The sequence below is a fragment of the Fistularia commersonii genome, chromosome 11 (assembly GCF_037954325.1).
Source record: "Fistularia commersonii isolate RoL2024-O1a breed Wild chromosome 11, RoL_Fcom_v1.0, whole genome shotgun sequence".
Taxonomy (NCBI): domain Eukaryota; kingdom Metazoa; phylum Chordata; class Actinopteri; order Syngnathiformes; family Fistulariidae; genus Fistularia; species Fistularia commersonii.
In genome coordinates, this window is record NC_141294.1 from 11,532,961 (window position 1) to 11,559,354 (window position 26,394).

A 26,394-nucleotide genomic window follows, 5' to 3' on the forward strand; every position below is an offset into this window, starting at 1 on the left:
GTCTCGATCTGCACATCGCAGCGTGCTTGGTAGTAAAACGAGCATATCCTGCCACCGAGGTGGAGACGCGATCCGGAAGAGGCATCTCAATCTTTGATCATCAAAGATCGAAATAAAAACGGTCAGTGTTGGACAGCCTTGGTAAGAAACACATTTATATTACCTTAAATTCCACATACGGTTCCTCTGCTCGGGCCACCAGCTTTTGGAAGTATTGCTAATTTAATTTCAAGAGATGTCAAGCAGTTTAATGCTCACCAACCTCTGCAAGGTGTTAGCCTCCCCTCTGTGTTTTAACTGCCGGTTTAAAACTTCCTATGGTGCGTGTGTAGATTAGAAACGGCTGAAGAATAACGTTAGCATTTCCGTTCACATTTGATATTGATAGTTGACCCAGATAACAAACTACATGTGTTGGGGAATGGCAAGATAACTCATGACAGTCCCTTTAATTCTTGCTCCAAAGACACTCTCCCGACATACTGTATGTTGTGATACGCCTACAAATGTGCAAAGTATCCAAGGCTAATGTTGAAAATCTTTAAAAGTGGGGATGTGAGCAGGTGATCGCCCGTGCATTTAATTGAGACAGGATTCGTGCATTTGACAAGACCCTACGTTCAAAAGCAGCGATTGTAACTTAAAACTCGAGGAGTATGTATTTATAGTAATGCATTTTTTCAGAGCTTAATTGATTATAAGATAATTAAGTAGCTGCAGTCAATACCATTCACAGTTTTATTATATTTTTCAAGGGGTTGGAAATGGATGTGTCAACTACAGATAGCAAGTTCACATCTTCAGTTCTCATGGTAGTGTTGCGTGTTTGCAGAGGGTTTCACTCAAACACATATATTCACAAATGTTTTTCAGGATTTGTAAAAGTGTATCAAAGTCCTGTACCGGCACAAAAGGAGGCATAGATACCAGTTGAAGGGATGAAGACAAGTCCCACCACACTGCTATCATTGGCAATATGCAAATAAGAGCATGCATACCTTGAGATAAATCAAGATTTCCAAAGTGTCATAATCCACAATTATGTGGATTCTGTATGCCATAGGAATATGTAATGTACACTAAATCATCAGTCATATGTCAAGTAATTAACTGACTGTTTGCAGTGATTTCAAAAAATCACAAGTCAGACATGCCTTGTATTCGTGATTGATGAGACTTGTCAATATAACAGTTCTTTGAGCTGCAAAACTCATTACATAGTTAAATACTTTTTTACACAACCTCAGATCGATTGTACACACAGTGTATACGCACAAGGATCTTAAATATACACAAATGGAAAACGCAGTATGTGTTTTCATATTCTATCAATATCATACTAATCTAACAAAGCTTACAGCTTCCTGTGCTCATTTGCAGGTATTTTTTGTTCCTATTATCAACCCTTTTGCATGTACATTGCTTTTCGCTGACTGTCGTATAGACATCGCCAATGGACTAAATATAACGCAGTGCTCCTCAGTTCCCCTTGAACATAAGCCGGGACAGCTGTCTGGTATCGAGCCACTGCCCTTACTGTGTAGCTGAAAAAACTCATCCCCTCTACAGTAGAGCTCTGGTGACCCCGCATCCCCCCCACCTAGTAACAAAGAGATCACTTTATACAAAATCATCCCAATAGTCATTCTATCTGCTGTGATGGAACATTTGTCATTCACTGTGAAAAGCAGGGCCTGTACTTTTTGATACTACTGTACCATTTTCATATTGCCTACATGTAAGTGTATCTTGTCTCTTATCTTGTATCTTGTATCTTGTAAAACAAGGGAAAACAACAAGTATGGTTTGTTACCTGACATGTATCCTGGAGCTTATCCTGGCTCAATGATTTGCAAACACAAGTGTCAACACTTAGAGCTGTCTGTTCACCGAGACTGAACATGTAGCCTTTCGTAATCTAGAAGGCCTCTTGTCTCGCCATGTATTTTTGAAAGTTTATTTATTTTTGGCTTTCTTTCATTGTATTGAGGAGGAAATTTTAAGATTTTGTTGTTTTTTTTGTAACCAAACCAAATTTTAAGCTGGGACGGCTTAGCTGCATGTCACAGTGGCTCAAAAACAATTATATTAACACAGTTCTTGGTCCTTCAGACACTCTCTTCAAGAGAGACAATGGTGTTGCAGTGACAATGCAGTGAAAGTATTTTATTTCTGATTTCCAAACAACTTACTTTCCATTTGCATCCTTTCTAATTCTATGGGAACATGGCATTCTGTCCTTTGGCAACTGCTTGCTGTTGAACTGGCCAACTGCATACATTTTTGGAATGGCCCAGATAAGGAAACAGTTTACCCAATGAGATGTTGTCTGTCTTAATGAAAAGAAAAAAAAATATCAGGAAGTACTTTGAGAATCAACAAAATTGGCTTTTTAAGGGCAAACAGATAATCTCAGACTAAGTTTTCAAAACTTTAAAACAGTTTAATTCAACCAGCAGCCAGGAGGGTTATTTTTCTTTGGAGATGATGAATTCGGAGGGGATACAGACACAGTTATAGCTAGTCCCTCGTCCTCAAGGTCCTCCAGTGTTCCATATATACTGTAGTTTTATCCATATACCTGAATTTGTTTGTAACGTTATTAAGAATTTAACTGTGTTCTCAAAAAGTATCCCATCTATGCGCCAAGTAGTGGGTATATACTGATGATAGGCCAAGCCTTTCACTGGCTTGCTTCAATGCATTAGGTAAACACTGCTACTAAAACACTCCTAGAAAGCAAAAGCACCACAGATATGATGAAATCTTATACTGTGGTGCAACTACCTACCAGAACTGTTTTTAGCCAGCATACAGTACTCAAGACTACTGCTGCAAATGGCGCTCTCATACGATGTCATTGTCAATCCCTTGGTTAAGAAGAAATGATCAAATAGTGAAATCCAACTCTGTGCCAAGATACTTTACTTTCTAAAGGCGGCGGTGTGAGTCATTGTCTTCAATGCTTCAGAAATAAAATTTCATACATAGAAGATATTCTTACTTGGCAATGAAGGGACCGATGCCTTTTTGTTTGTTTGTTTTGGGTAATCTGGTGGAGGAGCAATAGTTGGCACATTTATATTTTCACTGTGATTACCGTACACAAAACGTGATGAAAAAAAATTAAGATTAAATGAGTTTCAGCTGACGTTGTTTTGAGCCCCCATGCTGTAATTTCTACAAAGCAAACAAAATATTGGCCAGCTAGCTTTAGGCCAAGGGCTTGCTGACAATCCATCAACTTGGTGTTGTTTTACCAGAAAATGTTTTTAGCATAGCAATTGCTTGACATGGGGAGAAAGTGTTCAGATTATTATATATATTACTACATAGAATATGTAATAATAATACAGGGTATGATATTGACATAGAAAAATTAGTCACCTTTTTTTCACTTTTTTTCATGGATAAATTTGTTTTGTACACCAAATCTAGGTTCCATGGGAGAGCCAATGATGGTCCAGAGCTCAGTAGCCAGCAGTGGGTCCAGCCTTGATCCCCTGGTTGTGGTGGAGTTGGCTTCAGACACCAATGAAGAAGCTATTGCATGGCTCCTGAGCAGATTACGAGACAAGCAACAAAATGGAGGTACAGCTGCCCTTTATTGTCTGCTCTGCTTGTCATAAGGCGTGTGTGTGTGTGTGTGTGTGTGTGTGTGTGTGTGTGTGTGTGTGTGTGTGTGTGTGTGTGTGTGTGTGTGTGTGTGTGTGTGTGTGCGTGCGCGCTCACGCACATGGGTGCGTGCATGTAATAACTGTGCTGTATCTGGTCAACAAGGCGCTGACCTGCTTGTGGAGCAGTTGGGCCCCTGCATTGAAGCCCAGGAGAAGGTGAACTCCAACATGTTTGTGGTCGGGGCCTCAAGGCAGAGGCTGCTCTCCGGTGCTGAGGATGTGGGTTTCTTCAAGGAATTCAAAGATGGATCCATGAGGGGCTTCACCTGTGCCAACAAACATAACTTTAAAGACTTTCAAGGTGATATTCGTGACAAGGCCTGCAAGAAGGCTTGGATGTGATGGTAAAAAAAAACAGCAGCTCTGGTTATGTGTTGTTAAATCTTGTTGTGGCAACTGAACTTCCTTTTTCTTCTCTAATATCATCCTGCCTCCCCAACAGCCCAACAGACACGCACACACACACACACATAACCACATAAACTGCATTATATTTTCAAAACATATTAAAGAACTTGGTCCAGAAGTATATGCCCCGGCATTCGATTAGAGCTGGGACATAGGACAGTAAATTACAGTAAATGAAGGACATGGGGGCTGGACTGTGGTACTTGTCTTTGCCTGATTGGATGGTTTGGTTGTAAAATAAATCCCCAAACTGATGGCATTTTTGTTATAACCTAAAAACAAAACAAAAAACAACAGCTCCGTCTCAGACAATTAATAACCTACTGGCATCAGCACCAAAAAAATAATCAAAAAGTTTAGATGAAGCATAATAAACCCTCTGATGCGCTCTGCCCTGCAGGAGACGGCGACAGCTTCCTCAGCATGGCGGAGTGTCAGTACATCATTAAACATGAGCTGGAGACGTTACGAGCAAAAGATGAGACTCACGTACCAGGATACCCCCAGGCTAAGCTCTACCCCGGCAAATCTATCAGTAAGTTGGCTCTATTAGTAGTAGATTCATGAGGTCTGTACAATAAAACCATAAGGCATTCTCGGTCTCTTTTTTTTGGTATGTTATTTATTTATTTATTTTTGGAATATATTTTCAGTAGTGCCTCGGATGCAGAGGGTTGCGTCAGGAAGGGCATCCGGCGTAAAACTTTTGCCAAAACCAAATATGCGAGACAACCAAAACTATACCATACCGGATCGGTCGCGGACCGGGTTAACAACGACCGCCATTGGTACTGATGACCTACAGGGTACTAATGGAAATTGGGCTACTGTGGGTCGAAGAACAAGAACAAGAAGAAGAGGAGGAGTGCGTGTTCGGAAGCAGAGAGAGAGGAGGAAGGGAAAGAGTCTGGGACTGAGAGTAGGGACTTTGAATGTTGGGACCATGACAGGAAAAGGTAGAGAGCTGGTCGACATGATGCAGAGAAGGAAGGTGGATATACTGTGTGTCCAGGAGACCAGGTGGAAAGGTAGTAAGGCTAGAAGCTTAGGAGCAGGCTTTAAGTTGTACTATTATGGTACTGACAAGAAGAGAAATGGAGTAGGAGTTATCTTGAAGGAGGAGTTTGTTAGGAACGTCCTAGAGGTGAAAAGAATGTCAGATAGACTTATGAGTCTGAAACTGGAAATCGAAGGTGTGATGCTCAATGTTGTTAGTGGCTATGCCCCGCAGGTGGGATGCGAATCTGAAGAGAAGGAGAAGTTCTGGAATGAGTTAGATGAAGTGATGCAGAATATTCCCAGAAATGAGAGAGTGGTCATTGGTGCAGACTTCAATGGACATGTTGGTGAAGGCAATAGAGGGGATGAAGAAGTGATGGGCAGATTTGGTATCAAGGATAGGAATGCAGAGGGACAGATGGTGGTAGATTTTGCAAAAAGGATGGAAATGGCTGTAGTGAACACCTTTTTCCAGAAAAAACAGGAACATAGGGTAACTTATAAGAGCGGAGGTAGGAGCACGCAGGTAGACTACATCTTGTATAGACGGGGTAACCTGAAAGAGATTAGTGACTGCAAAGTAGTTGTAGGTGAGAGTGTAGCCAGACAGCATAGGATGGTGGTTTGTAGGATGACTCTGGTGACAAGGAAGATGAAGAGGACAAAGGCAGAGCAGAGGACAAAATGGTGGAAGCTGAAAAGGGAGGAGTGTTGCATGGTTTTCAGGGAGGAGTTGAGAAAGGGTCTGGGTGGTCAGGGTGAGCTTCCAGATGATTGGACAACTACAGCTAGTGTTATCAGGGAGACAGGTAAAAGAGTACTTGGTGTGTCATCTGGAAGGAAAGTAGATAAGGAGACTTGGTGGTGGAATGAGGAAGTGCAGGAGTGTATACAGAGAAAGCGGTTAGCGAAGAAGAAGTGGGATACTGAGAGGACTGAAGAGAACAGACAGGAGTTCAGGGAGGTGCGGCGAAAGGTAAAGATAGAGGTAGCAAAGGCAAAACAAAGGGCTTATGATGACTTGTATGCTCGGTTGGATAGTAAGGAGGGTGAGAATGATCTATACAGGTTGGCGAGACAGAGAGATAAAGATGCAAAGGATGTACAACAGGTCCGGGTGATAAAGGACAGAGAGGGAAATGTATTGACAGATGCTAGAAGAGTGATGGGAAGATGGAAAGAGTACTTTGAAGAACTGATGAATGTGGAAAATGAAAGAGAGGCAAGGGTAGAAGAGGTGACTATTGTAGACCACAAAGTAGCAAAAATTAGTAAAAGTGAAGTGAGGAAGGCATTGAAGAGGATGAAGAGTGGAAAAGCAGTTGGTCCTGATGATATACCTGTGGAGGTGTGGAAGTGTCTAGGAGAGGCAGCGGTAGATTTTCTGACTAGATTATTCAACAGGATCTTAGAGAGTGAGAAGATGCCTGAAGAATGGAGACAAAGTGTGATGGTGCCTATTTTTAAGAATAAAGGGGATGTGCAGAATTGTGGCAACTACAGAGGGATAAAGTTGATGAGCCATACAATGAAGTTATGGGAAAGAGTAGTGGAAACTAGACTGAGAGCAGAAGTCAGCATTTGTGAACAGCAGTATGGCTTCATGCCTAGGAAGAGTACTACAGATGCAGTATTTGCGTTGAGAATGCTAATAGAAAAGTACAGAGAAGGCCAGAGGGAGTTGCACTGCGTTTTTGTAGACCTAGAAAAAGCATATGACAGGGTGCCAAGAGAGGAGCTCTGGTATTGTATGAGGAAGTCTGGAGTGGCAGAGAAGTATGTTGGACTGGTGCAGGACATGTATGCTAGCTGTGAGACACTGGTACGGTGTGCTGTAGGGGTAACAGAGAAGTTCAAGGTGGAGGTGGGACTCCATCAGGGATCAGCACTGAGCCCCTTCTTGTTCGCAATGGTGATGGATAGGCTGACAGATGAGGTTAGACAGGAATCCCCATGGACCATGATGTTTGCGGATGACATTGTGATCTGTAGTGAGAGCAGACAACAGGTAGAGGAAAATCTAGAGAGGTGGAGGTATGCTCTGGAAAGGAGAGGAATGAAAGTTAGTCGCAGCAAGACAGAATATATGTGTGTGAATGAGAGGAACTCGGGTGGAGCGGTGAGGCTACAGGGAATGGAGATCAAGAAGCTGGAGGATTTCAGGTACTTAGGGTCAACAGTCCAGAGCAACGGAGAGTGCGGAAAAGAGGTGAAGAGACGGGTCCAAGCAGGTTGGAATGGGTGGAGAAAAGTGTCAGGGGTACTATGTGATAGAAGACTATCGGCCAGAATAAAAGGAAAGGTGTACAAGACAGTGGTGAGACCAGCGATGATGTATGGACTAGAAACTGTTACAATGACCAAAAGACAGCAGGCAGAACTAGAGGTTGCAGAGATGAAGATGTTGAGGTTCTCTTTGGGAGTGACCAGGATGGATAGGATCAGGAATGAATCTATCAGAGGGACGGCACATGTTCGATGTTTTGGAGAGAAGGTCAGAGAAGCCAGACTGAGATGGTTCGGTCATGTACAGAGAAGAGATAGTGAATATATTGGTAGACGGATGCTGGAATTGGAGCTGCCAGGCAAGAGGTCTCGAGGAAGACCAAAGAGAAGATTTATGGACGTAGTGAGAGAGGATATGAAAGTAGCTGGTGTGAGAGAGGAAGATACAGAGAATAGGGTTAGATGGAGAAAGTTGACTCGCTGTGGCGACCCCTAACGGGAAAAGCCGAAAGAAGAAGAAGAAGAAGAAGATTTTCAGTAGTGCCTCGAATAACAAGGCTTATAAGGAATAAGAATTGTTGCAGTCAGCATTAATCTCGTAAGCAGACTAAACAGCCTGCTCTCCTTCTCCTCAGCCTTCTTTGCACTCCTAGCAGCTGCAACGTGAAAACAATGCATATATAATTGCCGTGAAATATTTCTGCGTCGTGACTAGGAAACAATTAACTCGCAGTTAGAGATAGAGGACGCCTCTGTTCAGCATTTCTTTTGGACAAGTCTCAGTAAAAGACAACATGATCACCATCTGTTGATAATGCGCTCAGAGAATGGCAGATGAAATGATAACTACTGTTCGTCTATTTGAATTTGACAATAGAAAGACCTGTTGTAGATGGAGCACAATATTTTCTTATCCTGGTTAAAAGCTGCATGACAGTCGGACAATGAGCTGAACGTTGAGTTGTCAGAAAAATGAATTTAAAAAAGGTTAATAATGGCTAGTTATCACAGACGATACTTATTTTATGATGGTGGTATCAAAGTCGACATACGTCACAATGCTGAATTTAAAATGCCGCTTTTTGGTGTTTGAGTTCGCAGATTGCAGTCAAGGGGAATCCTGATCCAGATCTTTCCTCTTCATGATAAGGAGGAACTTAAGAGACTGTCTTTCACTTGGTACAAAAAGATGAAGCTGTCCTTTCAACCCATCCGTAAGCAGACTTATTAGCTTTTATTAAGAAAATGTAGCCCTCTACACCCATTTTCTATCATTTAGCACTGATTGGCTGAATGTTATTTTGAGAGCAGGCCTCTCCATTCCACATTATTCACATCTTGTTTTGCAGATGATATCAGACACTACTATGGAGAGGGTCAGGCCCTCTACTTTGGTTTCCTGGAATACTTTACTCTGGCCCTATTGCCCATGGCTCTCATTGGGGTGCCCTACTATCTGTATGACTGGGATGACTATGACAAATACGTCCTATTTGCCGTTTTCAATTTGATCTGGAGCACCATCATCCTGGAGGTGAGGAGACCGACTCTCCATTTAGTGGTGACCCGCAGTCACCTAGCCACACAGAAGTGGAGTTATGATCTAGTGCCGCACTGTTTCCAAATTTGTGCTCTTGACAGTCTTTGGAATGTGTAATGAGAATTATAACCGTGCAAAGTATGATGGGGAAACCTGGAAGCACGGACAAATGGACTTATGGGCTAGGGGTAGGGATGGACAAATTTTATACAGCGTCAACACATTCACCTCATTTGCATTTGATTTTAACCTTTTCTACACAAGTAAGAAACTGATATAATGGTGTGTCATCAATTCTATTACATACATAAGCTCCAGATTCCAAAAAAGCTCATCAGACTGATATGAGAAAGCGATTTATTTGAGGTTAGCTTAAGTTATGATGAAGATACTATATTTCACTTCCCTTTTTTCCCCAAAATGATATGTAGTTTTTGATGAAAATAATGTGGAATGAAGTAACAATAAAGTGCTTACATCTCTCCTCCACTAGCTTTGGAAGCGGTCCAGCGCTTCATTGGCATACCAGTGGGGCACACTGAGCCGGAAGAAGGAGTTCGAAGAGCCCCGGCCCGGCTTCCACGGCAACCTGGGATTCAACCCTGTGACAGGGCGTGAAGAGCCTCTGTATCCCAGTGTCAAGAGGCAGCTCCGGGTCTACTTCGTGTCCCTGCCCTTCGTGCTTCTCTGCCTCTACCTCTCCCTCTACATCATGATGATCTACTTTCAGATGGAGGGCTGGGCTTTAAAGGTCCACGATGAAGACCCCACATTTTGGACGGAAATATTGTCGTACATCCCCAGCGTTATCTACGCTGTGGTCATAGAGATCATGAACCTCCTCTACAGATACGTCGCGGAGTTACTCACTGAGTGGGGTTGAGTAAATCATGAGTTCTTCCAACATCTGCATGCCTGATGTTTAATGTTTTTAATTCAAGCGGATGGTTTAAATTAAAAGGCTGTGTTAACTCATGGAACATTTGTATCTCAAGGTTGATGTGGTTAAAAATAACAAAAAAAACAATCGTGGGATGATGCTGGAATGCCTGAATCATCAAAGAAAATAATCAAGTTTAGTTCAGGTTAAAGAATCTGAATTTCAACAATTGATATTGACTTGCACTGTATTTTTAGGGCTGTTTATAATAAGCCATCTGGTTTCATTATTTTTTGTCTAATATTTGAATACATTTTAAGCCTGCTTGCAAGCTCTTTTAAGGCTCAGAGTTGTAATTAGCCATACAAACATGCACCCAACGACTCTTCTCTTTTCAGAAAATCACAGACTGCAGTCTTCATATCAGAACCATTTGGTCCTAAAAGTGTTAGTTGTAAGTTCACTTGAGTTATGCACATCAATTAAAACAATTACCAACGACTCATTTTTACTGCAATGAGAATTCAGCTTTGTTTTTGTTTTTACCCCCTTAACCATTTTCTCTCTGCAGTTCAACTTCTTCAACTGTTTCTCTTCGCTGTTCTATATCGCATTTGTGATGCACGACATGGTGCTGCTCAGACAGGTGAGTCTGCTCTCACTCCCTCTCCAAACACTTTCAGGACATGTACTGAACCTCTGCACCCAGTTCTTTATTATACTTTGAAAATATTATGCACATTCCTTGGTATTTCACCTTTCGTTTTCATCCTTTCACAAACCTCATTAATTAAATGCCCCCTGTGCTCAGCAGTGTCATTTTCTGCCTGTTTCTCTTCAGAGTTTGGCCACCCTGTTGATCACCAGTCAGATACTTAATCAGGTCATGGAGACATTCCTGCCGTACTGGCTTCAGAGGAGACGCAACAAGATGATGATCCATAAAGTGCAGAAGAAAAGAACCCTGGAGGACAAGCAGCTCCCGCTTGCCGAGCAGGTCCATTTGGAAGCTGACATGAGCACCTATTTGGTAGGCTTGCCTGGGTCGATTTCAGCAAACCAAACAACAGGCAAGACAGAATGTATCTTCAACACCCTGATTATGGATTATTCCTCTCTTAGGGCACATTTGATGACTACCTGGAGCTGTTCCTGCTGTTTGGATATGTGAGCCTGTTCTCCTGTGTCTACCCCCTGGCTGCGGTGTTGGTATTGTTGAACAACATCACGGAGGTGTACTCGGATGCCTTCAAAATGTGTTGCGTGTTCAAACGGCCATTTTCAGAGCCAGCGTCCAACATAGGAGTCTGGCAGGCAAGTGGCATGTAGATACAGTACGTGTTTTTTATAATTCACAGTAGCAACAAGGATTAACGTGATTGGTTTTTTTTTTTCTGGAAACAAAGGAAAAAGGTGTCAGTGTTTATTGTTCGATAAACAATGGACATATTATTTATAATTGCCATGGTTGAAATTCAGACGAGGCATGTGTTTGCCTTCAAAAAGTGCCATAAGTGAGAAAGGTTATATAATACCAGTAGGCTGAGGTGGAAGGTTGCCAGCATTGAGTTCTGATCTGTGCAATGGCAGTTTTTCCTTGCCACTGTCTCCAAGGGCTTGCTCATAGGGGAATGTTGAGTTTCTGTAAATTATTTTAAAATAGTGTGGTCTAGACCTGCTTTACATAGACTTGATAATACCTCAATTTTGTAATTAAGACTGTATTAAAAGAAAAATTCAAAGTATGAGTCCAATATTCATTCGTTTTGCCACCTACAGGGGTTGGGTTAGTTTAAAAGATTCATAAGAGATTCCAAAATGCACCCGACCAACCAAAAGAGCATCCATTTATTTGGGTTCATTGCCGACTTTTGCTTTCCGTCTCTGTATCCAGCTGGCCTTCGAAGCGATGAGCATGATTGCCATTGTCACCAACTGTGCTCTGATTGGCATGTCCCCGCAAGTCAGGCTTTACTTCGATGGTTTGGATATGCAGCTCATTCTGTGGACTGTGGCAGCCGAGGTAAGTGACACAAATTTAATCTTTTCCACATCAGTTGTGTTAATATTATGTTTAATCGACTCCTGTCCTTTATAGAAGAATGATCAGAATTGTAATGCATGCCTATGCAATTATGAAACAAATAGTGTTTCTTTTTTTTGGTTCAAAGTATCAGAAGTCTCAGTATCTTGTCATTGTTTGGGTAACCTCTTTTACAAACAGAGAAGGCTAGCTGGTAGAATACACAAAAACTTGCAGGATAATATTGAAAAATCTTACATAGACATATTTGTATAGGTATATGTATGTATATAGGTATATATATATGGGTGTATGTATGTATGCATGTGTATATATATATATATATATATATATTTTTTTTTTTTTTTTTTTTTTGCTCAAAAGGTGCAAATAATAAGTTTGGCTGAAAGGATAAAAAAAAGAAAAGTGGGATAGCAAAAATCCTTTTAAACAACCAAATCAATAGCTTGTCTTCAAATGACAGCTGAAATAGGGGAATTAAACAATCCTTTCTGGAAGCTGACCTTCAGGACATCTAACCAAGCCAAGAGCCCCGCTGGAAGAGGCTGATCAATGTCAAAGTCAGGGATCGATAGATATAGTCCTGAATGCAGATTCGGTGCTAGCCACCGTTAACATTCAAGAGCAAGGACGGCGATAGGTGTCAGGAATTGTTTAAAGAGGTTGATCAGCCCTTGGGCAGCAGTTTCTGGATGAAACTTCGCCCAGGGGTCGGCAATCTGCAGCGCTGCGGCCGCATGGGGCTCTTTCATCCCTCCGATCCCTCACGCTTTGCCTTTGGAAAATAAATGAGTATCTAATTTAAATGTATTTTATTTTCGTTTTCTAGTTATATGAATATAATTCAAAATTTGTTGATTATAGTGATCATGTAACTTTAAGATAAAACCAGTTTTAAGTTTTATGCCGTCCAGAATGTGTGTCAAAACCACCAATATGCCACTGGCCGGCATGCAGTTTATTTAGCTTTCACAACCCTGTCGTGCAAACGGTGAGTAAAAATCCCAATAACCAGGTAAAATAATAATTTCAATTGATAAATATTTATGTTTTGCATTGTACGGTAATATTGTTTTTTTTTTTTTACTACTGCACACTCCAGTAAATGGGATAATGACAGTACACAGAAACAGATGGCATTTTTTGGTTTGCTGTAGTTAGAAAATATAGGTTAGTTTGTCTTTTCTTCTTTTTTAAATTCTGTTTTTTCTGTAGCAGTTAATAGATTTAATACATGTGTGTGTGTGTAACATTAAGGTAAAAACATGATATAGGCAGTGTTATCTTAATTTTAGATGTCTAAAGGGTTTTTGGGAGCATAGAGTGAGGAAGAATGAATGAAAGGCTTTATCATCAATGGTCAGAAGTACATTGGAATTGGCATTGACGCATCTCTTGCAATGACAAGAAAAACATAAAACAGATCTACATATCACCTATCACATATTCACCCAAATTAAAAAATATTGTAAAAAAAGAATAACACACCTATAATCAGTAAAAGGTATAGTACTGCACATTAGGTCAAAACAAAAAACAATCTAATGTAGACTGTTTCACTAAGTTGTACAGTATGTAAATAAGATTATAAAGTGATTGTAGTACTAATATTCTTATTGTGCCCTGGTCCTTTTTGATTGGTCAGTCTAATAGACACCAGGTTTTTATACCTTTTTGTCGATTTTTCGAATGTGGTATCGCCTACCAGTGGATAGAAGAGGGATCAGTTCATTTGGCTTGGCCGTGCTTCTTTAGGCGAAAGACCCATGGCTGAGTTTCCCACACAAGATGGAGCCAGAGTCCAGCCTAGTTTTCTCACATATATGAGAGCAAACTTGGCCGTCTCAAGACAATATCTGATTCTATGAGTGAGTTCTCATTGTGCTTGCTTGCGTGCGTGCGTGCGCGTGCGTGCGTGTGTGTGTGTTCTAAATTTTCTTTTCTCGGCCGAGTACGCTTCCGTTCACAGCTAGTTCTCGTCTTTGCTCTGTTGTATTTTTTTGGGGAAATATTTGGACTCATGAGAACACACAGTTTTTGAAGTGTGATGCTGTTGAAGAAGACACACTAGGAAGTGTAAAGTGCGTGGCTCATTGGAGCTTGGCCCTGCAGGTACTGATAGAACCAGGTGATGTCCTCCTGTTTATTTTGATTAATCTTTTATTTTCAACACTTTGCGGTATCGCCAAGCACAGCAGAGGTGATGTGGAAAGGGGTTCATATTCAAATGTTCCCGAGGCCATTATGATATTACCGCAAAACAATTATGTTTCCTTCTCATCTCCAGTTGTACATGATAGAAAAACAGCAGGACGCCCATTGTTGGCTGTTTTCAGCCGCAAGAAAATATTCAGAGTGTGTTAAAAGTCCTGTGCATAGAAGGACAGACATAATGTGATGGATAAGGTTTTCGAGCATATTAAAAATGCTTGCATGTACTTATTGTGGCTTTGCAAATGACATCAGTCCACACACTGGACAAATGTATTGGAACAGTCTGGAATTGGAAAGTGTTTAATGTTCACGCCAACCTGATTCAGCTCATAATGGAGTCTTCTTTTCCTTATTCCTTGTAATGTTTGCCATTAAGTATCTTCCAACAAGAGATTCAGTGCTCATATAGACAATAAGGAGAAATGTAGATATGCCAGTATCTGTTTTATTTCACAGTGATGTGCCAATGTCCTGCTGTTTCAGGGTTAAACAGCTTTTATTCAGTATTCTTTTCCCTTTCCTTTTGGCTGCCTCCTCCCTTCAGGGGTTGCGTTGCAAATCCTCTCCCTTCATCTAATGCTATTCTGTGCATCCTCATTTCTCAAGCCAACAAACTTCATGTCCTCTTTGGCTCCACCCACAGATGTGTCCTTGGCTCTCTTCTTTGCTTCCTGCGTGCCAGTTCCAACCTCAGCATCCTTCTACCGTTATCCTCACTAACCCTCCTCCAGACATGTCCAGACCATCTCAGTGTTACTTTATCTCCAAAACATCTAACATATGCTGTCCCTTTGATGGACTCATTATAGATCCTATCCACTCCCAATCACTCTCAAACAGAAACTTAACATCTTCATTTCTGCTACTCCAAGCTCTGCTTGTGTTTTCCTCAGTGCCACTGTTTCTAAACCAGATAGCATCGCTGATCTCATTACTGTCCTATCATTCTGTCTGATACTCTTTTTTTCACACATCAGCCTCTTTCCAACCCTTTTTCATCCTTCCCAACCAGCTTGAACGCATCTCTTCAACTCTTTTTTTTACACTCCGTTGATCCGGACTATTGACCCGAGGTACCTATAATCCTCCACTTTCTTTATCTGTACTTCCTGTTCGGTAACCTTCATTCCTCTCTTTCCCTCAGTTCATCATGGAATAATTCGTAACGTTGCGAATTGATATATTTCAAATTGCCAAATATATGTTGAAATAGTCCCGATAGAGAAAAATGTAGAGAAAAGGACAAAAGAAGTCTGTTGTTCTGTAAAATATCCTAGAGCAGATTATTAGCGAGAACTGTTTCATTGCAGTTTAACAGGAACAGTAACACCATTTTATCAAAGCGAGGTAACAAGTCACATTTATTGCCAAGGAGTAATGGAACAAAAACACCCCAGCGCAGACGAGACTGAAGGCAAAGTCCACCCACCGACATTCACACACCTGTCTTTCTGTCAAGATGAGCGCAGAGAGGATGAGAGTTGCTGTCAGCTCCCCTCTGGCTGTACCAGACATCTGTAATCTCCTTTCCAAAGAGCCGCGGTTCCCCGAAATTAAAGCCTGTTGTCGCGCAGAAAGACGTTCCAGGGCATTTGCATTTCTGCTCTGACCTCGAAATTCCCCCTTTACAGAAATTAGTCTGTGTACCATATGCCTCCTTGTTGACTCTTTATTATTTTGCATTTCTTTGGAGGTTCTCAGTCATCCAGGTCATGATGAATTCTTGTTGAAATCTTCTTGTTGTGGCAGCTGGACTTGAATTTCTTCACTTGTAGAAGTTTCACCCCTCATCCGAGAGGCTGCTTGAGTTCAGAACTGAAGCAGCCTCTCAAGAAGATTTCGCCAAGAATTATTTTGCATTATGCAAGTATGACTAATAACATGCATTCGTTCATTATCTATACCACTTATCCTACTCTCAGGGTCACAGGGTCTGCTGGACTCTATCCCGGCTTTCTTTGGACTGGTTGCCAACCAGTCACTGGTTAACGCATAGAGATAAACAACCATTTACACGCATGGGCAATTAAGGGGTCTTCAATTTACTTAAAATATGTTAATGGACTGTGGGAGGAAACCCACGGAGACATGGGGGGACACAAGCCTCTCAGAGAGGCACCCTCTCTGAATAAAACCAGGGACTGAGGCTGAAGCGCTAACCTCTGCACTGCCACTGTGCCACCCATGCCTTTAAAAATATGTAGGCATTAAGAGAATCTAACAACGGTTTTATTTCTCTGCCATAGAAGTAAAACTTGACTCCAAATTGTTGCCATGGGATGTGTGTGACTGGGTTAAGATATGGCACGTTATACAGTCCTTTACGTAAACAGTTGTTGAATGTGACTGTTATATATGTAGTTTGATCAGTCGGTGGATTTGAACCACTCGTCACGCCCATTAATATTTCCCACATTGTTAAATTCAGATTGGTAATTGGTTTGATTCACGTGATCCCCCCCAAAAAAATTAACTGAAAGGCTGCACCAAACGTTTTTTGCATGTCATAACTCACATCAGACTTCTATTTTATTGCCATTTTAAAATTAACTTTGGACGCTAGATGATGTCAAGGGAGCCCTGCAATCTGAGGTAAGCCAGTTGCAGGCCAACACCTATCAATCTTGTCCTCCTCTAAATTGTCTCCTGTAGAACTGAAGCGAACAAGACTTTTTACAGCACGAGAGTGCACACTGGCCAGGGGCGGGAAGTGAGCCGTATTTGTTACCCTGGCCCTTCACCTGACAGAGGTTTCTGCTTTGTTGAACACAGGAAAAGATTTTTTTTTTAAGTTTGTTCTCTTGTACTGTATGTGTACGATACATGCATCACCTCAGTTGTGTGTCTGTGTGTCTGTGTGTCTGTTTGTGTGTGTGTGTTGAAAGATGACAGTAAGATAATAAGTCAACAGCTGAAAAAATGATATAGGAATACACTGCATTGCAGTACTGTACACTTATAAAGAGCTAGAAAGACAAGTATGAAGTGAAGTATTGATTTAACTTGAGAGAAAAGAAAGGGAAGGAAGGCAGTTACAGAGAGATTCATTTATGACGTATGGTAGACTGTATATCCAATAGCAGTCTAACAGAGCAGAGCTAGCTAGCAGTCATAAGAGCGGAGCAATAAGCGTAAAAAGATGAAGCGTGTATAATGTGATGCCAGACAAAGGAGAGCTATGCAAATAGACACGAGGACATCAGGACCACCTCTTATCAAGCTGGACTGTCGTGCGCAGCTGTTTGGCTGGGCACCTCTCTTCATTTGAAATAAAGCGGTTTTGAAGAATGTGTCTGCTTTGCAAGGAACATGACCAAAGGAGCTGATGTCCCACCACAATTATCGCCTGTGCATTTACTGTTGGGAACTTTTAAAAAAAAATGCGGTCTTTATTTTTGGAGTAGTTTATTGTTTGGTCTTGTTTATTTTTTGATATTAGTTTCATGTTTTTTTGCAAAATCAGACATTCACATGTGTTCAAGCTGAGAAGACATAAAAAATGGTACATCCAGGATGGACGCCTTCAGTTTAGCTGCACCAGATACTAGTCCGATGTTGTGTATGCTATTTAACTGCGAAAAAATGCTTGCCCCGTCACTGTGAATGAGAGTGATGATGATTAGGTGTCTAAGTAGCCACCGCATGCAAGTATATTAACTATATTTCATTTATAACACCACCAACTGGTTAAGTCAAGTCAACTCAGATTTATTTATGTATAACTAAATCACAACTGAGTTGTCTCATGATACTTTCCATGTAGGGAAGGTCTGGACTACAAATTATGGAAAGAAACCTAATGTTCTACTCATGATCAAGCACTTGGCAACAGTGGTGAAGAGAAACAGCTCTTTTCAAATCTATGTCTAGGTACAGCTTTGCACTCTTGCCATAATATTCTCCAAATATTTTCTTGCCTTGCCCTTTCTCATCCTTACACACAGTGCATGTGATCAAGACACACAAGATGTTGCTAACATTCCAATGTGGAGTTGCATCATGCTACACACCTCAGCACTTTAAAGTGCATCACTCAACCAGACAGTCCACTTTGCAAGAGAAGTCTGTCCAAATCAGTTTATTCATTTTTAACACACACAAAAAAAAATCCTGTATTGTGTTGTGGTTTTTAAGCTGTCTCACAATCCTTTTAGAATTTGAGATTTTTCTCCTCACAGTGCAGAGGATGCACAGTAGATCAGATAAAAAAGCGCAACCAATGTTAAAGTACTATTTTTTTTTTTTCTTTCAACAAGTGCCATTCACATTGTTCAGTCCACTTCTGCAGCAGCCAGCCTCAGCAGAATTGAGTGTTTCCCCTACCTTAGTTAAGATTCACTAGTACTCCTATAATCCTGCTGGCTGGTTGGATTCCATTGAGAATCGAAATAATTGGGCCGGATGGGTCCGGATAGATTTGAGGAGCTAACTGAGAATTTTTGTCAAGTTGCCGGATTGGAGGAAACCGAAGTTAACAACAGAGTGAAATAATCCACAATTTCATATTCAATTAGCTGATTGGTAGGACCAGGGAACCACCCAAGCGTGTTTGGAGACTGATTTTGCTAACTCATGAGCTATGATTACATTAACATCCCCAAGTGCTAAATACAGCGAATTTAGCAAACAAGGCATGTGTTTACGGGCCCCCCAGTGGCTTTGGCACAATAAACAGCTGCTAAGTACAATTATTACTGGTCAGCGGAAGGATTTGGCCAAAGTGAATGTGCAGAAGGACACTTGGGTAAAGAAGAAGATCAATCAAGCCAGTTTAAGTTTCTACATAATCCTCCATGACAAACAAAAACAACTTGACATATATTTATTTACAGAGCTTAAATCACATTCTCCTTCACGTCTCCGTGGGGGTACCGACCATCAAGCCAAAGAATTATAAATTCCCCTTTAGTAGCTTAAGCAATCAACTAAAAGCTGTACATGTTTAGTGTGCAGCTTCAGTCTGCTTGACAACGCATTAAAATCTGGCATGTCCTCGGTTCCTTTACTTGTAAAGCAGCGGAGAAGCTGCATCCACTCGAGAGGCGTAATGCCTCTTGGCTTATTGCTGCTCGCGCAATGAATCTGCATCTTTGCACTAACCCTGAAACCCACACACATTTCGTAACTGCTTCCTGTGTCAAAAAAGTGCAGATAACTGTATGATATGTATTCACTTCGGCTCCGGAATGGTCAGTTTCAACACACATCCTGCATGGTGGCGCTTTGATTCTGCAGGGGATCAGCCTCAGGTCCCGAGTGATGGTACCTGTAGTGACAACTCGCATGGTGCACTTCTTTCATTCCTCCCACTCTTCTCATCCTGCTTGCATTTAAAAGTCCCTTTTACAACGCAAGAAAGTAACCTCGTATCTGTTACCCAGACCCGTGGCTCTCTCATTGGGCAGGTTTCCCAGGAGGGCGTGGCTTGACTTACTGCAGCGGTCATACCAGGCACCTGCAATTGCTTATTTTATAAAAATGAAAGCTCTCTCTCCCCCAAATCGGTAGACAGAAGGCTGCCTATATTGAGCTCAGATCTGTCTTTTGTTTTCCCAAGCCGCCGTCACCAATTTCTGGGAATGCTGGGTTCCTGTAACTCAATTTAAAGAGTATAAGCCGAACGTGCTCTTCTTGAAAGACACTTTTGTGTTTTGGCTCTAGATAAATAAAATCTGATTTGGATCTGCAGCGGCAAAGTACTGCACATACTAATGCAAGCTATTGAAACCCAATTCAATGTACCTTAATAACAGGACACCTATAGCCCACAAATGAAAAGAGACTATGAGACAGGTGACAAGCCTTCAGGGCATATAGAGGAACTTCTCATTTGTCTGTAGTTTCAGAGAGGAACGGATCACTCAGAAGTGTCACATGCCTGACACATTTCCTAACCTATGTCCCCGAGCCTCACCATCATGTTTTTTTTACCGTTTTCTGTGGAGCAGTTATCTGGCGGCTGTCCACTCTTTCCGACTACTTGTTACATTTGCCGGAGCCCGCATTGAAGCCATTACGCTAATGAGGAAAAAAAAAAGCTGACTCAGAAGAGCTGATGGGAGCTGGCAGTCTTCCAGATAGACTCTGCAGGAGTTCTGCTTGTGTGTGTGTGTGTGTGTGTATGTGTGTGTGTGAAGGCACACCCTGTTTAGTGTAAGAGAGAGTCTAGTACAGGGGTGTCAAACTCATTTTCACCAAGGGCCACATCAGCATAATGGTTGCCTTTCAAGGGCCACATGTAACGTGTAAATATAACCAAATGTAATTTAGAATATATGTAACTACTCCTCAATATTAAATATCTGTGAATGTATTACTCAGTCAAATCCAAAATGATACATAAACATCCCCGTCTTTCTTGAAACAGCCTTCCATCTGCATAAACTTTTCTCATCCTGGGCATTTAGGGATCATTTGTATTTTTTATTTACACTTGAAAATTGCATTGATGTGGATACACTGCAATCTAATGGCGGGATGCCGTCACTTTGTGGGTAACATGAATTGTGGGAAATGTAGTTTATGGTCAATGCATGTGTTTGACTTGTTTATTTTATCACAATCAGACCTTTTAAGATGTTCTTGCAGGCCACATAAATGACATGGCGGGCCACATTTGGCCTGCGGTCCTTGAGTTTGTGTGTATGTGTGTCCATTTGGGAATCGCATTCGCTCAACATATCCCGACTTTTGCTTCTAATAGTGTTTGTGCGTTATCTGAGATCTATTATACATTTAGTATTATTGCCTTTAAAATCTGTGTTCATCTGTGTGCATTGAACACCACTGCATCAAGCTTCCATATAGCAAACAATTCCACAAAAAACACCAATATTTCAACTCTGTTGCACCTAATTTTTACTCTTGTTTTTTTTAATTTGTTTGTTTTGTCGAAGTTAACATTTCTAATTAACACCGCTATAATCTCTCAACAATGTTTTTGGTGTGTGTTTGGGGATTTCAGCACGGGCTGCTGGCCTTCAAGTTCATCCTGGCCTTCCTCATCGCAGATGTTCCCAAGCACATCCAGATCAAGCTGGCCCGCCTGGAGTTCGAATCACTGGAAGCCCTGAAGAAAAAGGTCAGTCCAGAAAATGTTTGTCTTGGGTAAAACGTTACCCTGGGATTGTAGGCTGGCGTAATAAACAGATGTTATTGCACAGTTATAGTAGACATGACTGATGAAGTACTTTTTGCTCAATAACTTATGAATTCTTTTTAAATAGATAAGTTAAAACACCTGCCCTTTCTTGTTGGATTTATTTTGAAATACTTACATTTCAAAACAACACCTAAGATGTATTTATATAACCCAGGGGGTAAGTACTCATTCAAAGTATTCGGTGTACTCCGTGTGCAGTTCCCTCTCTCCACACCATTTTTACAACACGGTTGTTGTCGATGCTTGGTCGGCATGACTCATATTTCTAAAGTCTTAAGTTTCATTTGTTTCGTTTCTTTTAAATTAAAATAGAAATTTAGATCATTTTTGTTTGCCAACCCAGAATAGCAAGTTGTCCTTACCGTAACTTTGCTCTGCTTTGCTTGCTGGCTGGCCAGAATTCAACAATCACTATTTTGACATTCAAGAAAAAACTTTGTTTTAATGACTCCCTGGGGCAAATCAATCAATGGATCAATCAGTGAATCAATGGATTGGTCTGTCAAGGCGATTTAATTCCAGCAACTTTCCTTCTTACCTTTCCGTCTTTACTTTCCTTCTCCTTACCAATAGACTAAATCCCAAATTTTGGTTGCATTTTGATAATCGGATATTGAAATCAGTTATTTCACCGAAGTTCTGGTTCTATGAGAGAGAAACATACAGAAAGAAAGAAAGAAAGAAAGAAAGAAAGAAAGAAAGAAAGAAAGAAAGAAAGAAAGAAAGAAAGAAAGAAAAACATACAGTTGCAGTCAAGAATTCAAACATTCAAGATTTTAAGAGCAATTCAAAATTTTAAGTTTTTTACCTGAAACTGATTTTTTTTTCCTTTTTTTTTTTTCCAAAATTCCTTGATTCTATACGGTATCACATTCGCATACCAGAATAACAGAGCAAGAGTAGCACAAATACTGATGATATACATTAGTAACAGGCAACGCAAGACTAAATTGATGCTAGAAATGAGAAGAGTTGTACAAATGACATAAAACGGCAAACGGCATCTCCATCAAACAAATGTAAAAGAACCCAAAGATCGAATTGGGAAGAATCCATTCCATCCCCAACTGTGTTCGGTGGTGTTTAGGGATGCCCTATTGTCCACGCATCTACACCCTTCGCTGCCTTCCCCAACAAATCTGAACCCTCTGGCTCCCCCCCAATTTTCCACTGGAATAACATTAGCGTTTTGCGCTGGTCCAGTTGTTAGACGGCTTTGTCCTTGCTTCAGAAAGCCAGAAGGTACATTAGTGCCACCTAGTTCTTCGTGATCGGACCAGGGAAACGTGAGCCAATGAGCTCTCGTCAAATCTCGGCTGTGGAGTCGACGCGCCAATCCAGTGACCTACGTAGCTTCCCAACGGCCACCGCATTATGTTGTTGATTAGTGTTTTCTATGCTGTCTGGCTTCTGCAGAGGGCGCTCCTTGGAGGGTAAGTAGCTGCCCCAAACTCGGTACTTGATTGGCCCTGTGGCAAATAACTTGACGCTAACATCAATAAACACGTCGCGAGTCTGGTATCTTAACAACGCTGTGTTATGCTTGAAATTTGTGATGTTTTAAGTAACAATCAGATCAGCTTGTGTTTTTTTTTTTTTTTTCTCTTAAAGTAGCGCCATTGTCTATTCGAGTGTAAGGGGCTCAAAGGAGTCAATAACATCCAAAAAAAATTAACATGACGGAGGTTTTAATCACGGTGCTACACAACGGTGGACCAGATTGTTTCGGCAGTCCTTTACTTCCTCTCAGGTGGCTGTGAGCGTAGGTTACAACCCCTCCCACCCCCAGACTGCGGAGCTTGTATCCCCGGTTCAGTAAATTCACCTCAAACCGTAGAATCAGCAGTCTGTGACAGGATGTTGAGCTCAGCAGCTTCAGACTGGATTGCCTGCGTTGGTACAAACAGTTGCTCTCCAGGAAAAATAAACGGCCCCCTGGGGGGGAATAATGGCGCCATGTGCTCCTCTCGCATTGGTGATGTATGCAAGACTCATGGAGCATGAGGGGTCTCCGGCGTTAGGAGTTCTCTTTGTGCACGAGGGATTCTGAAACCGCGTGTTCCACCTTCAGGAGGGACTAAACTTTGGCGTGCTAATTTAACGCATCAAAATAACAGCATGGTTGGTTAAGTGACACTGAGTCATTCCATCCGATTTTTGATACCTATTAACTACCGTGACTCCAACATTGATTTTGAATTCTTGTCTGAGGACGGAAAAAAAGCATTATTTTTCTTATTTTTTGTTGACCTGGCTGTGTGATTGTCGATCGGCTGATTGGATTCATAGAAAGAGAGAGCTGCACACTTAGTCACCCCTCAAACTTCCTTCCTACGGTTCCCCACCATAAGGGCTTGAGAGATCTGCGGATTTGTTTCGAACCTTGACGTCCAACAGGCTAGCAACATGCTTCCTTCTAGCCTGTCAACGTGTCAACCTCGGGGTTGTCGAACAAATACAGTCATATCACGATTCGGTTCAAATCAAAACCAGGTCGCTTTTCCAGCAGAGGAGTAAGACAATATGGCTACCCTGCCAACTTTAAATAAATCAATCACGCCCCTTAAATTGTTGCCAAAACTTCAACGTACATTTCTCAGCTACGGTTTGTTGGCGCCGCAATTTGGATGGCAACGTTTCTCACCGCCTTCGATCGCCTCCCGATGGAGGATGAACTTTTTAAGCCGTTTTTCTTGTTTATCAGCCCTTTTTAATGCTGAGTAGTTTCTCCCTACATTTGGAGACTCGTCCAAACTTTTTTTAATTTAATTATTTATTCAGCTTAAATTAAATGGCACTTCCATTGATTGTTTGAGCACAATCCAAGTCCCTTTCCGGGTCAGATGCCGCTTTTTGACCAAAAAAGAAAAGCGTACCAAAATTTTACTTATCAGCGGTCTTTCAGAGAATTTTTCTCACTCCAGGGAAAAAGTTTCTCTGCCTCTTCTCCTTTGCTTTCCCGCGCCTTCACCTGATTGCGGCGCGAGACAAAAAAGAGAGATTGTTGCTATTTTTCCTATATGTGTGTTTGTGTTTTTCAGAAAATACTGGAAGCCTCGGAGTTCGGCAAGAGCAGCCAGTGATGAGAGGAGAAGAGGCTACAGATATTGATGGACTCCTCGCCGCACAGCACGTACATATGGCAGACATATATTTATAAAGTGATTGGAGTCAGAAGAGGAGGTGTAGGGAAAGGGGGGTAAATCAGAAGTTTCAGTTTTGCAAAGACAGTTCTGCAGCTTGTGGTGACGCTTGGTATCTGATTGTTACACAAGCATTATTATATTATTGCACTTGGTGGCTGATTCAGACCAGCTCACGTTAAAAACATTATTGACTATTGAAGACATGCTGACGCACCAAATACTCTGAAATAAATTTAGATTTCAGTTTCAGTGGCTGTATGCACACACATGCACACAAATCACAAAAGGATCCTGTGAAAGGATTTTCCCGTAACAAGTATTTTTGTTTTTACGTCCGCTGATATCAGTTTTGTGGTTCATACTGTTGCTGCAGCGCCATCCAAAGTGAGGTGCAACATCGCATTCCCTAAACTGCGTTTGTCCGCTCAAAAGTAAGTTTTGCACCTGTCAGTGAAGTTGCCTTTGCCGGTCAGTCCCATGTTAGCTTATAATGCATACACAACCAAAGAATACAGCAAACTTTAATATTTATCAAAAGTACGAGTGTGAGAAGATGTAGATTATTACCTTAAAATAAGGCCCCCAGTACATTTTGATTAAATTTCGGTTACCATGCACATGTGCTATTTTAACTTTCACATGAGTTCTGTGTTTTTGCACTGGTATGTTTACATTTGTAAAATGAGTTGGTTGTCATCATGTTCTCCGTTAATTATATGTGGAGGGGGGGGTATTACTGTCCCCCTCCTCCGGGTTGTCATTTCTTTGTTTTGTCTAAAAATATATTTGAAATTGGATCTGACGGGGTTAGGTCGGAATGTCGTGTTTGGAGGGTGTCACACCAGGGTGGATGAATTATAACTTGAAATGTTAAAACTAAGCGCTCCTTATCACCAAACGGTGCCTTCGGATGTCTTCAGTGAAAATTGTTATTTACATTATTGTAGTGACTGTCATCAAATAAATGGTTTAACAAGTTGATTTCGTTCATTGCTTCATCTGTTTATAAAGCAGGCCCAGAGGACACTGCTGGGTGAGAAACTATGTGTGTGGCCTTTGTAGCTTGTTAATCATCTTTTAAAAGCCTCTCAAAACCCTCAGGAACCCAGGTTGTGAGCCAGCTGGGATACACATCATTCCATGCAGCATCAATCTATTTCAGATGCCTTGACCTTTCACAATAAAAGTTGTTAGTTTGTCAATATAAATTTTCATTTGAAAATGTTCGCGGCCATAAAAAGCTTAAAAATGATTCAAAAGATGTCAGATATATGGGGAATGGGACTGTTGATCTTGTGAAATGAAAAAAAAAGTGCATTCATACGGTCCCAAAGTCTTTTAAAGGAAATGATTGTGACAATTGTAGATTTTAAAAGGGAAGTCCATATTCCATTTACTTTATGCATTAAAGCTGGATGGGTTTTTTTTTTTCCATAGAATCAACCACGGTGGCGCAGTGGTGAGTTCTTCCCCCACAAAGCAAAAGGTCCCTGGTTTGATCACCAAGGGGACCTTTCTGTGTAGTCAACAGATTCTCCCTGTTTCTACATGGGTTTCCTCCCAAAGTCTAAAAACATGCAGGAGGTTTATTGGAAACCCTAAATTGCCCAGGCGTGTGAATGAATGAATGAATGAATGGTTGGTTGTCCTGATATGTGGCCCTGTGATCAACTAGCAACCAGTCGGGGTGAAATCTTACAATACAAATTCAATAAAAGTGTGAGTATTTCTGCAGGTTTTTGTTTGAATACAAACATTAATTATGAAGTGGTGTGAAGATGCAAGGACTAGTTTATTTTAGAGGCCTGGGGTACCAAATAGGACATTTCCTATTGGGACCAAAGTGGCGCTGTCAAATAAGCTGCCGCCAGCATTGGAACACACACACACACACACACACACATACATGCCAAACATCCAGCCCCTGCTCACAGAGGGACCTAATAGACCACAGGTTAGAGACAGGATTCCTCATTTTATTTTGGGATATTACCATAGCTATGTGTTACGTCCGTTACGACAACAGGTATCAACCACAGAGTAATACAATGGATATTTCCGTCAGTTCTTTTTCTTTGTCTGATGCTTTTTTTTTTGG

General features: G+C 41.3%; 1 protein-coding gene across 2 annotated transcripts; it reads left to right on the forward strand.

Annotated features, from left to right (window-relative positions):
• Positions 1 to 21: 21 nt before the first annotated feature.
• On the forward strand, positions 22 to 25,274 carry ano10a (anoctamin 10a). Of its 2 annotated transcripts, none has more exons than XM_086154923.1 (14): positions 22 to 121; positions 3,439 to 3,591; positions 3,781 to 3,978; positions 4,486 to 4,620; positions 8,405 to 8,524; positions 8,660 to 8,844; positions 9,344 to 9,728; positions 10,129 to 10,184; positions 10,302 to 10,376; positions 10,572 to 10,760; positions 10,853 to 11,044; positions 11,625 to 11,753; positions 20,953 to 21,069; positions 24,192 to 25,274. In XM_086154923.1, the coding sequence occupies exons 2-14, from the start codon at positions 3,444 to 3,446 to the stop codon at positions 24,231 to 24,233; spliced, it is 1,971 nt and encodes a 656-aa protein (XP_086011049.1). In that variant the 5' UTR covers positions 22 to 121; positions 3,439 to 3,443; the 3' UTR covers positions 24,234 to 25,274. The 2 variants fall into 2 exon arrangements, with proteins under 2 accessions (XP_086011049.1, XP_086011048.1); XM_086154922.1 differs by having other exon boundaries at positions 60 to 141.
• Positions 25,275 to 26,394: the final 1,120 nt, after the last annotated feature.

Coding starts and splice junctions, on each gene's coding strand:
- ano10a (XM_086154923.1), top strand. CDS start 3,444: ATGGGAGAGCCAATGATGGTCCAGAGCTCAGTAGCCAGCAGTGGGTCC. Junction 3,979..4,485: donor TAACTTTAAAGACTTTCAAG/GTGATATTCGTG, acceptor TCTGCCCTGCAG/GAGACGGCGACAGCTTCCTC. Junction 8,845..9,343: donor GGAGCACCATCATCCTGGAG/GTGAGGAGACCG, acceptor CTCCTCCACTAG/CTTTGGAAGCGGTCCAGCGC.